A 14,066-nucleotide genomic window follows, 5' to 3' on the forward strand; every position below is an offset into this window, starting at 1 on the left:
GGCCAGGGTTGGGGGCCGCAAGGAGCCACCCCATGTCCGAGGCCAGGGGCGGTGGCCCGGAAGATCAACCCATGTCCAAGGAGTGGTGGCTGCACTGGCGCAGGAGGGCCTAGAGGAGCTATCCCACATTGAAGGTCAGGAAGGGTGGCGGTGAGGAGATACCCTTCATCCAAGGTAAGGAGCAGTGGCTGCGCTTTGCTGGAGCAGCCCTGAAGAGATACCCCATGCCCAAGGTAAGAGAAACCCAAGTAAGATGGTAGGTGTTGCAAGAGGACATCAGAGGGCAGACACACTGAAACCATACTCACAGAAAACTAGTCAATCTAATCACACTAGGATCACAGCCTTGTCTAACTCAATGAAACCAAGCCATGCCCCCGGGGCAACCCAAGACTGGCGGGTCATGGTGGATAGGTCTGACAGAATGTGGTCCACTGGAGAAGGGAATGGCAAACCACTTCAGTATTCTTGCCTTGAGAACCCCATGAACAGTATGAAAAGGCAAAATAATAGGATACTGAATGAGGAACTCCCCAGGTCAGTAGGTGTCCAATATGCTACTGGAGATCAGTGGAGAAATAACTCCAGGAAGAAAGAAGGGATGGAGCCAAAGCAAAAACAATACCCAGCTGTGGATGTGACTGGTGATAGAAACAAAGTCTGATGCTGTAAAGAGCAATATTGCATAGGAACCTGGAATGTCAGGTCCATGAATCAAGTCACTTCAGTCATGTCCAATTCTGTGTGACTCTATGGACTGTAGCCTGCCAGGCTCCTCTGCCCCTGGGATTCTCCAGGCAAGAATACTGGAGTTGGTTGCCATGCCCTCCACCAAGAGATCCTCCCAACCCAGGGAATGAACCCTCATCTCTTAGGTCTCCTGTATTGGCAGGCGAGTTCTTTACTACTCCATCTCCAAACACTATCACATTGGGGATTCAGGGTTTAACCTGTGAATTTAGAGGGTGGTGGTGGATATCCAGTCCATAAGCATGCATGTGTTTAGTCTCTCAGTTGTGTCTGACTCTTTGTAACCCCATGGACAGTAGCCTGCCAGGCTCCTCTGTCTGCAGGATGTTCCAAGCAAGAATACTGGAGTGAGTAATGAGTTCTGCATCCAGGGGAATCTTTCTGACCCAGGAATTGAACCCAAGTCTCTTGAGTCTCCTGCACTGGCAAGAGGATCCTTTACTACTGTGCCACCTACACTCCACCAGCAAGTATCTCCCAACATGAGGCTCAAACCCATGACCTTGAGATTAACAGTCTCATGCTCCACTGACTTAGACAGCCGGGCACTACCATGATAACTGAAGTTTCAAAAATCAGAGTTGCATGCGCACACACAGACACACACACAACCAAAGTAACAGAACTTGGCCTTATATTTCAATTATTATTTTTTCAGGTTTTATCTTTTTTACTTCAATCTCTTTCCTATTCTTTTTGCTGAAATGTTTTCCTCCTCCTGTGTCTCGCTTTCTTGCCCTCTTTCTTTTGTGAATACAAAAAACCTAGGAAGGCTTTCTTGGAAAACCTAGGAGACTCTGCAAGCTCCCCATTGCTCTCAGCTAAGTTCTGGGTGGACAGTTCTCTAGCCAGTTCATCTCAAAAGCAGTTTTCAGCGATAGCTGGAAATTGGGGACGAGGTCATTCTGGCTCAGATACAATAAGCTTACTCTCTGTTGTCACTTGTGAGTTTCTCATGCTTATCAGAATAAATCCATACTCTTCACCGTGAGTAACTCAATTAGTTATGGACCGCTTGAACATTTTTTAGGTCTAACTGCATGAAATCTGTGGTAGAGTCCCTGTTCTCCATTCATCTTTGCATCCGCCACTCTGCAGTGTGTTTTTGCAACCCCTCTTTCACCCCTTGGAACTTGGCCAGCCTTGGGACTTGCCTTGGCCTGCTGAATGAAGTGAAATTGACAATGTGCCAGGCTTTTGCCTGCTTCTTCTCTGTTTATCCCCTGTGTGAAGGAGCTTAGCTAGTCTGATGGAGTTGAGAGACCATGTAAAGAAAATTTAAGTTGTCCAAAGAGAAGCCATCCTAGACTAGTCTATATTCAGATGGCCCCCATACATGGGAGAATGTCCAGTCAAGATTAGCAGAGCTGCCAATCTGGTCATGGATTAATGAATGAGCCCAGCTCAGACTAGAAAAATAGCTCAGCTGAACCATAGATTTTTGAGAATAGTATTTTCTTATTGTTATAGCATTTAGAAATTTTTAAAGCTCATTGAATTAATATTAACTAGTTAAATAGTACGTGCTATTTATAGAAGCAGAGACTTTTTTAAAAAGTACTAACTTTAGCTGTTGCTGTAATCTATAAAAATGTCCTTTGCTTAGTTCTGATACTAGGTAGTTGGTAAATTCCAAGCCAGTTTCCCCCTTAATGTAAAACAGTCTCTTAAGACACTATTAGTGTCACTGCTGCTGATCTATCCAACCTGGAGGAGTAGGGACCATGTCTCTCTTTCTAACCACTGTTTAGTCAGCATGTTCCTAATTATCTGTTGTACAAAATCACTCTACAAATATTTTCTGGATGAATGAAGGTTGAGTGGCCTTCTTGAGCAAGAGCAATACTTCTAGGGAAACCTGATTAATATTCAAAATGTCTCAATATTTTGGAAAGCATTTATTTCTCTCTTTTTAGAAGCAATTTAAAAATACACTTGTTTCGACTCTTGGGATAAAAATGTTTTTTTTACCCTTTTCTACAAATGATAGTGCTTCAGTGCAAAATGAAAATGCATTTATAAATGCAATAATATGAAAGTGGTAAAGAATCTGCTTGCCAAGCAGCAGGTGAGGGTTTGGTCTCTGGCTTGGGAAGATCCGCTGGAAAAGGAAATGCCAAGCCACTCTAGTGTTCTTGCCTGGGAAATCCCATGGACAGAGTAGCCTGGTAGGCTACAGTCCATGAGGTTGCAAAGGAGTTGGGCACAACTTAGCAAGTAAACAACAATAACAAATAAGTCAAAGATGGCATCAGTAAGAATCACCCTTGTTAATTACTGGCGTCTTTGAGATGTGCACTTTCAGCTTTTGTCTGATGGTTGGAGGTGATTGTGCGCCCACTCATCTCTTTCTTTTTATGAGATCCTTGTGAGCAAGGCCACAGATTTGAAAATGGCAATGTGAATTTTGAATTTAGATCCTATAATCCATCCATCCAGTCATTGGAAAGACTGATGTTGAAGGTGAAATTCCAGTATTTTGGTGATCTGATGTCAACAGCTGACACACTGCAAAAACCCCCGATGAAGGAAAAGATTGAGAGCAGAAGGAGAAGAGGGCATCAGAGGATGAGATGGCTAGAGGGCATCACTGATTCAATGGACATGAACTCGTGCAAACTTTGGGAGGTGGTGAGGGACAGAGAGTCCCGGACTGCTGCAGTCCACGGGGATGCAAAGAGTAGGACATGACTGAAAAATACATCCATGGCTCACAAATCTTGGGGTAGGGAGAGCAAAATTGTTTTTATATCTTGACCAAGTCCTGAAGCTCTATCACACCAAGATTCAGCTATAATCTAAAGTGAAGGGGACAGAAAAAAAGAAATTGAATACTTTTATATTTCTCCTTAGAAGAGAATCATTCACGTAAACCTGGAAGAAATTTTCTTAATTGATGTTTTAGAAGAAACTTAACTCACAAAATTCATTAGAAAAACAATGCCTGCCAAATGTGAGATCAATGTTTGTAAGGTGTAAATAGAATCACTTGGTCTATGTCCAGGACAACTTTATAGAACATGCAATAAAAACTAAATAAATGGTAACCTAGAGGCAGGAACAAGGTTATTTATCAGGTTGCCCAAGATGTTTCTTTGATTTTTAAGTAGAAATAAAAGACATTTTTCATTTTCACCAAGTACTTTATTGAAAAACATAGTCACCATTTTGTTCCACTACGTTCTGACATCTTCCAGGCAACTTCATAATTCCTTTTTCCCAAAACTTTTTATCTTTTTGAGCAAAGAACTGTTCCAGGTTCCTTTTATAGCTGGGGAATTGAATTTTTTTCCATTAAGAGAATTTTGTAAAGACCAAAATAAATGAAAATTCGAAGGTACAATGTCTGGTGAATATAGCAGATGAACTGGAACTTCCTAGCCAAGGTGCAACAGTTTTTGCTTGGTCATCAAAGCAAGCTTGCCATTTTGGGTCTTCTTGATGGAAGATTATCGTTTTCTGTTCACTAACTTTGAACATTTTTCGGCAAGTGCCACTTCATTTGGACTAACTGGGAGCAGTACTTTTTGGAATTAATCATTTGGTTTTCCAGAAGGAGCTCATAATAGAGGACTCCTTTCCAATTCCACTCTACACACAAAATCACCTTCTTTGGTTGAAGACTGGCCTTTAGTGTGGTTGTTGGTGGTTCATTTTGTTTGCCCCACAATCTCTTCTGTTCCACCTTATTGTACAGCATCTGCTTTTCATTGCCTATAACAATTTGTTCTAAAAACAAAACATTTTTGTTATGTTTCAGAATGGAGTATTGAATATGGAAATATGGTCAACATGACCAAGCTGGTGCAAATGACTTTCAATGCTTGATTTGGATATTTTGAGTATGTTGGCTCTCTCTTGTGTAGTATAACATTGACCATTCTCAATTAATGTCTCGATTTAATCATTGATTTCAACTGGTCTACCAGATCATGGAGCATCATCCAGCGAGAAATCTCCAGCATGAAACTTCACTAGCCACTTTCAACACATTCAAATCTGTGATAGCATCTTCTGCATACAATGCAGATCTTGTTTTGCATTCATTTTTTTTTACCTTTCTTGAAATAGTAAAGCATAATGTGTCAAAAATGTTGTTTTCCCTTCCATCTTCAGTATTAAAATGACTCCACAGAAATTCACCGATTTTGATTTTTTTTCTAAAAATGCATGCTGATATGACATCTGTCAACAATACAATCTAGCAAAACTGTTTCCAATGAAGTTAAAGACTTAGTTAAAATAACTAAGCACTACTAAAACCAACTTACAGAAAAATATGAAGGAGTGTCTGGCCAACTCAATACATCTATTCTTCAGCACGTTGCTCATACGTAGGGGGCAGAGTATGTTGTAGATTGTGTACCTGCTCAATATCCCAGGCTGTCTCCAGAAGATTGTCATTTGTAAATAAGAAAGTTGATGAGATCCCAGGGTGGCCCATTGGATGCAGGGGGTCATTTATCTGCCCAAAGGACTGGTCCAATCAGAACCACATGATGCCCTTCCAAACATTCTCTAATCACTATGGCAATCTGACTTTCATCAGGATAGCAAGCATTCTTTATTCCTCTACCCTCAAGAAAGAATTAATACATGGGACAAAAATCATACTTGATGTTTTTAATTTTTAATATTTTATTTGAAAAATGCAACTCACAGCAGAGAACTATTTCTTCCCCTACTGCTCTTTCACATAGGAAACTATACGGTAAATGTAACTGAGATTTTTGGCTAGGATAGATCCTGAGAAAAGAGAGGCCCAGTTAGAAGTGGAATAGACAAAGTCTGTCAAAGAAGGTTCACCTCTCTTTTAACATAAAAGATCCTTTTAGATACTCTTAGGAATCAGATAAAACATGTGCAGAATTTCTGCCATGCAAACAGGGACTACTGAAATTTTCAGGCTGACCAATTTATACTGACCTGGGCCCCAAGTAAGTAGAATAAAAAGATGTCTTTATCAGAAAGATATGTGTTTCCCTGCTTTTATTAGACTATATATACACATATTTACAAATGAGTGTTTTTTTAAAAAAATGTGTTTTCATTATTCTCAGTAACAGCATCATGGTTAACGGCTCTTTGCTGACTTCTTGCCCTAAGCATGTGTATCTTTTTATTCTTCTGAATTTCCTTCATAGCAGGATCATTCATTATACAATCTTGGGTCCATGGCATTTATACTTACAGATGACATTACTGGTTTAAATCTGGATTTCTGAGGAATTTTTAACTCCTAGATTCAGATCAGGTTTAGCAAGGTACAAAGATATATATATATATATATATATATATATATGGCTTCCAACAAGAAAAGTGTGACTAACTGGTTCCTTGAAGACTGATGCTAGAACTGAGAAAACAGACCTCTTTAAGTCTTACTGGTAATCCTGCCTCCTAAATTATTATGATCATTTCCTCCACTTTTATTTCCATTAAGTGAATCCTCCACCACTGTTATTGCCTTAAAAAAAAAATCTTTAAAGAGTGTCAAGGCATTCCAAGCTTTTTGGTATTCTAAATTTCCTCCAGAACTGAACTTGATAGAGAAATCTGAAAGGTAGAAATAGGAATTTTCTGCTTTTCTGGTCCTACTGCAAGTAGTTTAAATCCTACAGTGATGAAAAAAAGTAAGTGATGTCTATTTTGAGAGTAATGGAGAAGTCTTTGGTTACATTTACTTTTTGATTTCTGTTAAAACTGCATAAAAAGTTAAAAATTTATTTCTTTTAGTTCTGTCAAGGTTAAGAAGAATCTTTTCAGTCAATTAACTACTTCTCACATAAGACAAAGTTACTCTGTGTACCTCTGAAAATCACAGTTATTGTTGAGGAATATGTTGAATGGTTTTGTCATAGTCCAATTTATTTTCCTTATGTTATAACTTTCATTCTTGATTCCACATACTCAGTGTAAGGGATGCCCCTCAGGGCCTTGACCGAGGGGTGGGGTTAGGGCATGGGTGTGAGAATTGCAGGAGAGACAGACTTCACATCTAGATTCTTGACATTATATTTAAATAAGATTATAAATTGATTAGTACATTATATTTTGAAAAGTGTTTATTCTTAAAACACTAACACCACATAACTTTTATGACTTTATTTTGACATTTTTTCATCTTTTTGACAGATAGGTGGTTGCCCAGGACTCCACTGACCACTGAAAGGCCTCAATGTGTCCAGACAATATGGCAGCTGTGGCATATTCACAAAGAATGCTAAATCTGAATTTAAACTTTAACTGTCTCATCCTAGTTGTGTGGAGGTGGTCACATTATTTACCCTGCCTTGTCTTTATTTTTCTCATCTGTAACACTAAAGCCAAACTCTTAACGGTTTACCTGGAGCTATTGTGAGGATTTGGGATTGCAAAGAGTTGGACACGACGGAGCAACTTTCACTTTCACTTTTTTTCATTGTTAGGATTAGATGAAATAACAAAGTATAGTATACTTTCTAAACTATAAAGTACTACAAATATGCAAAGCAAAATACATTGACTATATTTCTTGCATTTATATAATTTAATCTGCATTGTCTGGGGGTGACTCTTTTCTATTTAAATTATGTGGAAACTTGGACTAGCCAAAGAATGGAGACTTTGACCACTCTTGAGATGGTTATCTGTGGAAAATTGTTCAATAAATAGGTATGATTGCTGGATTCAGTCACTTAGACTATCTTAAACACTGCCTGCATTAAAAAACTACAAGTCAACAATTAAATCACAATCGTCAGGAACAAAAATTCAAATAAATAATTTTTAATTATGATACATTACTTATTACAGTAAAAATTGGCATTTTCACCTTCAAAAGCAGAAGCACCAGTCTTAGAATTTATAGAATGAATGGTATTTTAAGTGAAATATAGCATAATATTATGTGCAAACATTATTTTAGTATAGAACATACTTTCTAAAAGTAAAGTAATATCACACACTGAAATCTGTTAGAATGGAAATAAGGTCATGCTGAATAATGAAATAAAAACCCCCATGACTTTCAAAGTCCACTTCGAATGAAATATGGTATGCTGCCAAATAGAAGATACATGATAAATTAAAAAGCTTAACTAGCTCAAAGTGGAGGGACTTCTCACACAAATATGACTCGTGTAAAGGTTTCTTTTCACTTAGTCTCAGTGATTCTGTGAGAAATTAAAATGAATGTTTTATTTCAGAATTAATTTTTATTCATTGGTCATCACTTTTTTATTGAACAACTACCTACTCTGTGTGAGGATTTGTTGTAGGTTTAGGGGAGACAGAGAAGAAAGACACGGTCCTGCCCTTGAGGAGCTCACAGTCTAGTGGGGGAAACAGATAAGTTGACACTGATTTTTAAATTATAAAAATGATTAGACAACTTTATAAACCTTTTTTGTCATCAAACACACTTTGGGTGTTACGAATGGATGGTGAAGAGGGATGATGTCCAATGCAGTGAGAGACCATTTGCTTCAATATCATGTGACTTCTGCGAAGGCAGTGATGTGGTTCTGCAAAAAGAAAAAGGAATTACAAAGTCAGAGTCTTGGGAAGACTAGCTTCATAAAAGACTTTGGTGTTTTTACAAATAATCAGTAGCCTTATATAAAATTGTAGCCCAGATACGCTTAAATTGCAAAAACATCCAGCATTATTTAAATGAGTTGCATATATTATTATATCAATTTAGCTACTAATTATATATTTTATCCAATATTCTTAATTAACCAAATAGAGGAAAATGTTATACCTGCCTTTTTCAAAATTAACACTGAAATTTGGAGAGATAAATATGGTAATGCCAGACATGTTAATATTCCGTTCAGCGTTAATGGAATTTTAATGCTGCATGTTGGAGTTTCAGATTAATTGCTCCCTGTGAGACAGATGGCATAGAAGTAGTGGTGAAATGTTCAGACTGAAATGGCATTTGCTAGCTGACAAAGATCTACTTTAAACACTTCATTTTTGATGCATGAATCCAGACTACAGACTGCAATCTCTGTTGTTTACCTCAACCAGAGAATTCTTTGTAGAGACTTTTTTACATTTTTTTTAAGCAACTGAATTGTGTACAAAGGAACCCTGTGGAATTGCTAATATTTAAATGGTTTCAGACATGCAATATGGCTGCTGAAATACTGCAGTGGAAATCGATATGACATAATTAATCATGCTACATATAGGTCATGTCAGGATCTAACATAAGTGACAGCCCAAACCAATAATAGCAGCATTACAAAAGGGTTTTACCATCAAATTACATGTTTAGAATGTTTTTCATTGTAGCTTTGACTCTTTATAAGTCAAAGATATCATAAATAGAATTTCACATAATGAACACATGCCCTCAGATTTCTTCCATGTATTTGTGGCACTTTACAAGTTAAGGTGTTTTGAATAGCTAAAACATTTTTTGAATGTATGTGAATAAATTCATTTTCACTGAATCGAGGCATATTAACCACAACTAGAAGAATATCACTGATGACTGCTTAAGGCATTTTTTTCTAGGTCTTACCCACTTCAACCTACTAGAGAAAAACAGTATCAGTAAGAATCAGTAGTGACCAGAGCATGTGGACCTTTTTACTAATTCCTGATAAGCCCTTAGAAAGTTTAATCTCCCATTAAAAAAAAAAAAAAACGTCCTGATAAAAATGTTGACTAATTCAGTGGCTCATCTCTAAGTTTTCTTGAGTATTCCTTCCAAAAGCACAAGCATGCCTTTAGGACAAAAGTGATCTTTCAGAGTTACAGATTGCACTATGATAGAATAAAAGCCATAAGAACTGTGGAAACAGTACATCATAGTTTTATTTCTAGTGGCCCCAGGGGGACTTGAAATCTGTGAACTGAAAAAATACATTTTAATACACAGTGTTTCAGTACAGAACTGACAGGAGTGTCACTCCTCCGGACAGGACCCAGCACATAGTAATTTCTGGAAAGATGTTAAGTTATAAACGGAAGATTAATCAGTCTGTGGCAACTGGTGGGTAAAGACAGACTGAAGATGTGACACTGGAAAGAAACGAAAGGAGATTTAAACAAGGGAGAGGAAACAGATGTTGCTCCAGACAGACGCTGCTGGCCTAAGTATCAATGTTCTCTTGCCCTAAATAATAGTGTCCACGAGGCTCATTAAATTTACTAAAGATGATCCTGAGTGAAGAGGACAACCATCTCCTTGGAAAGCAGAACTGAAATACACTGCTACTACTGCTGCTAAGTCCCTTCAGTCGTGTCCGACTCTGTGCGACCCCACAGACAGCAGCCCACCAGGCTCCGCCGTCCCTGGGATTCTCCAGGCAAGAACACTGGAGTGGGTTGCCACTGCCCTCTTCAATGCATGGAAGTGAAAAGTGAAAGGGAAGTCGCTCAGTCGTGTCCGACTCTTGGCGATCCCATGGACTGCAGCCTACCAGGCTCCTCTGTCCATGGGATTTTCCAGGCAAGAGTACTGGAGTGGGTGGCCAGTGCCTTCTCCGGAAATACACTAAGTCCCCCACAAATGAATGAGTTCTGTTCTGAGAGAGAGTTCAAAAGTCCAACAATGTTAGCCTAGGTAGCCAAATAACATGATCAGCCATATAGTACTGTACTGTAACAGGTTTGTATACTTTTCACACAAATGATACATAAAAAACAAACAAAAAGTAAAGAAAACATTTTTAATTTTACAGTATAGTACCTTGAAAAGTACGGTAGTATGGTATAACAGTTGGCACTTCTTAGCAGTACCAGCTATGTCACCAATGCTTCTGGACATCCTGGGCTTGAAATAAAGAAACTGTACTTCTGTACTCTATACAGCACTGTAAAGTACACAAATGCACAACCACTTGCAGAGGATACACACACGTGACAATGTACGCCAGACACACGAACTAACTTATGTGACTGGACATGAGAATGCACGTTTGCATCTTTGAAAATTAGAAACTTGAAAGTTCATATGTAGGGGACTTCCTGTATTAAAAGACCTTAATAAAGCAAAGAAAGTAACAGAAACAAATCACTGGTAATCAATGCAAGGGAGAAAACAAGCAGAGGAAAAACCAAGTGACAGGTAAAAAAGCTGGAGAGTGACAAAGAATGTGCAGTGACTGCAGGGAGAGCATATAAATTTTCATCTAAACCTGGGCTTGAAAGTGAAAGTGAAAATCGCTCAGTCGTGTCCAACTCTTTGCGACCCCATGAACTATACCATCCATGGAATTCTCCAGGCCAGAATACTGGAGTGGGTAGCCTTTCCCTTCTCCAGGGGATCTTCTCAACCCAGGGATCAAAACCAGGTCTCCCGCATTGCAGGCAGATTCTTTATCAGCTGAGCTTCCCTTGTGGCTTAAACTGCTGCTGCTGCTAAGTCGCTTCAGTTGTGTCCAACTCTGTGCGACCCCATAGACGGCAGCCCATCAGGCTCCCCCGTCCCTGGGATTCTCCAGGCAAGAACACTGGAGTAGGTTGCCATTTCCTTCTCCAATGCATGAAAGTGAAAAGTGAAAAGTGAAAGTGAAGTCACTCAGTCGTGTTTGACTCTTAGCAACCTCATGGACTGCAGCCTACCAGGCTCCTCCGTCCATGGGATTCTCCAGGCAAGAGTACTGGAGTGGGGTGCCATTGCCTTCTCCAGTGGCTTAAACTGGGACTGTCCCGAATACAGATAAAAGGTCACCTTAGAAACAAGGCATTGCACAGATAAGTGTAAGTGAGCTATTAAGATCTAGGGTTTGCCATTTAAAAGCACATTTTGGTGACCACTAGATCTTCTTTTCATTGCTTATAAATTCCAAGCAATAGTCCCCCTTTCTTTATGCTAAGTCATAACCAGGTTAAACTCAAGGGTAACTGTGGTTCCAGATTGAGTCCACTTTTAGATCCCAGGACTCTGGGGAAAAGCCTGCTTTTTCTAATCAGTACCCTTACACTTTCACATCAGATTTAAGTTCTAACCTCTGAGATGGCTTTACCTAATTGGCTGGAATTAAAAGGATTCTGCTCAGGACTTGTCACTTAAAGGTGGTAGTTAGAGAGATAAACAGATGAAAAGAGAACAATGAAGTGACTATGCGTAGGGAAGAAAACATTAAAGGGAAATTTAATAATAGTTTCCAAGTACATGAAAGGAGTGTACAGAGAGCACAGGGGCCATCTGTTCATTAATTTCACTAACAGCAAACAAACCCAGACCGTAGAATGAAAGAGATGGACTATTAACCTCAGTAGGCTTTAAGAAATAAGATGAATTCTCTTCTGGCACAGGAATAGTTTTTTCCTGAAAGAATCTAGAGAAAGGACAAACTAAAATCCTTATCATCTATAAAACTCTATGATTCTCTATTATAACAATTACATGTATGTAAATGCATGATTTGAAATATTCAAATGGTATGATTCCTATGCAGGAAGTTATGATGTTGCTCACTTCCCCATCAGCATTTTTTTAGTAATATTAAAAGAATCAGAATTGCACTTAATATTTTCAGTTCACCTGTATGAGTCAAACTAGGTGACAAGGGGTTTTGCCTTTTAATCTGGTTGAATTCTTTATATGAAATATTAAATCTTACTCGTAGACAGGGCAAACTTTCAATAGGCAAACTAAAAATTCATGCACAGAAGCTTAATTCAGAGTCTTAAGAAGAACGTGGTCATACAATTCATCAGTGCAATTAAACACACAGAGCTGTACACAGAAGTTAACAGAGCTTGAGTCCAAAGAGCTGAAGATTAGAATATGTTACATCCATTAGAGAGTGTTCATTTAAGTCCACAGCAAGTCAGTGAGCAAAATACTGAATCCAGTCCTTGAGTGCAGAGGTCCCATGGAAAAATAAGTACTTGTTCCTGAAAAGTAGTTTTGGATTCTTAAATTTGATAAACTCTATGTCCCTAGTATGTCAATTTTTGAAGCTTTAAGTTCCATGTTAAAAATCTTGATTTTTTTATTCATCCTATATCCCAGTTGTATAAATTATACATTGGAATTTTAAAGTTACTTAAAACAAAATTGTTATTTATTTATGACATGAAAATTTGGCAATAACTTGCTACTTAGTGAGATCTGCCACTCACCATTTTTCCTTGAAAAAATACAGGGAGATGCAAAAAACAGCACTTCAGATAAGAAAACATAAAAAGTTACTACTATCAAGGGCTATTTGATTGAGGAATGCTAAGTTGCCATTAATGAGTGAAGTATCAGTGAAAAACCAAAATATATTTGAACAATAAATAATAAAAAAATAATAATAACCAAAATGACCTAGTATCTAGATCCCTTCTGGTTATAATGGAAACTTGCACAGAAGGACACATACTTTGTATTTGCCTTAGCTTTGCAACTCAGTTCTAACACCAGTGCGCGCGAGCGCACATACGTTTATTGCCTTAATTGAAGGTGTTCACAGTGGCTGATTCCCATTATCCAGCTGAAGAGTCTTGCGAGACAGTCTTTAAAGGACCTTCCCTGTGAATTCTCTTCTTGATCATTCTCAATGGGTTGGATTCGGGACACCTACAAAATGTATTTTATTACATATTATTTCAGTGTTTAAGTATTGACTTACTTGGATAAAGCACTCGTCTATTTAAAATCCGATGTTATATTGCTGGACAAAATGCTGAGCTTAAATACTGTTCCATTTCTTTCTTTCTGGATGATTATAAACAGCTTTCGTTTTTTAATTGGAAGCTATCAGCAATCAGCTTTTACGTTAAACATAAAATGGGATCTGAGCATATGATATCTTGAATTCAGTGATTTGTGTCTTCAACTCTATTGGTTAAGGAAGCTGTGTGGCACAGTGGATGCTGCAGTCAGGTAGTGTGAATGTCAAATGTTTGAAGGTGGGCTCTGCAGCAACTGACATTTTCACAGGCAGTTTAATCTTTCAAAGATCTGGCTTTCTTATCTGTAAAGTGGAAATAATAATACATATTTGAATGGATTTTGATTAGGATTAAATGAGATGAGATGCACAAAGGTCCTCATCTCTCTACCCAAACATATTATGGTTGTCCACAAAAACCAGAAGCAAGATAAAAAGTAAAAAAGAGGAAGAAAAAGAGAGAGAATAAAGAAGTTTTATATAATTGGTCGGAATTCCAGGATGCTATAGTCTACAATTCTAATATCCAAACGAGCTTTAAAACCCAAATGTTTCTTTTTTGGTGCAAGCTCATTTGGTGGTGTTTCTTACCACCACTGGTGAATTCCTGTGTGGCAATTTGTACTCTGCTGTGCTGCAGAAATATCCATCTTTGATTACAAAGTGATGCTCAAGATCCTGCTTGTGTAACAATACACTCCTAAAATA

The 14,066-nt window shown here is 38.2% G+C and overlaps 1 protein-coding gene across 2 annotated transcripts in view; it reads right to left on the minus strand.

The window, feature by feature from the left end:
• The window catches only part of PLPPR5 (phospholipid phosphatase related 5), a 135,226-nt gene continuing 128,664 nt past the window's right edge, over positions 7,505 to 14,066 (minus strand). For both annotated transcript variants that reach the window (XM_005678058.3, XM_005678059.3), the window contains exon 6: positions 7,505 to 8,255. In XM_005678058.3, coding sequence (XP_005678115.1) covers positions 8,223 to 8,255 — 33 coding nt within the window. In that variant the 3' untranslated portion in view covers positions 7,505 to 8,222. The remainder of the gene's footprint in view (positions 8,256 to 14,066) is intronic.

Source organism: Capra hircus, chromosome 3 (assembly GCF_001704415.2).
Source record: "Capra hircus breed San Clemente chromosome 3, ASM170441v1, whole genome shotgun sequence".
NCBI lineage: Eukaryota > Metazoa > Chordata > Mammalia > Artiodactyla > Bovidae > Capra > Capra hircus.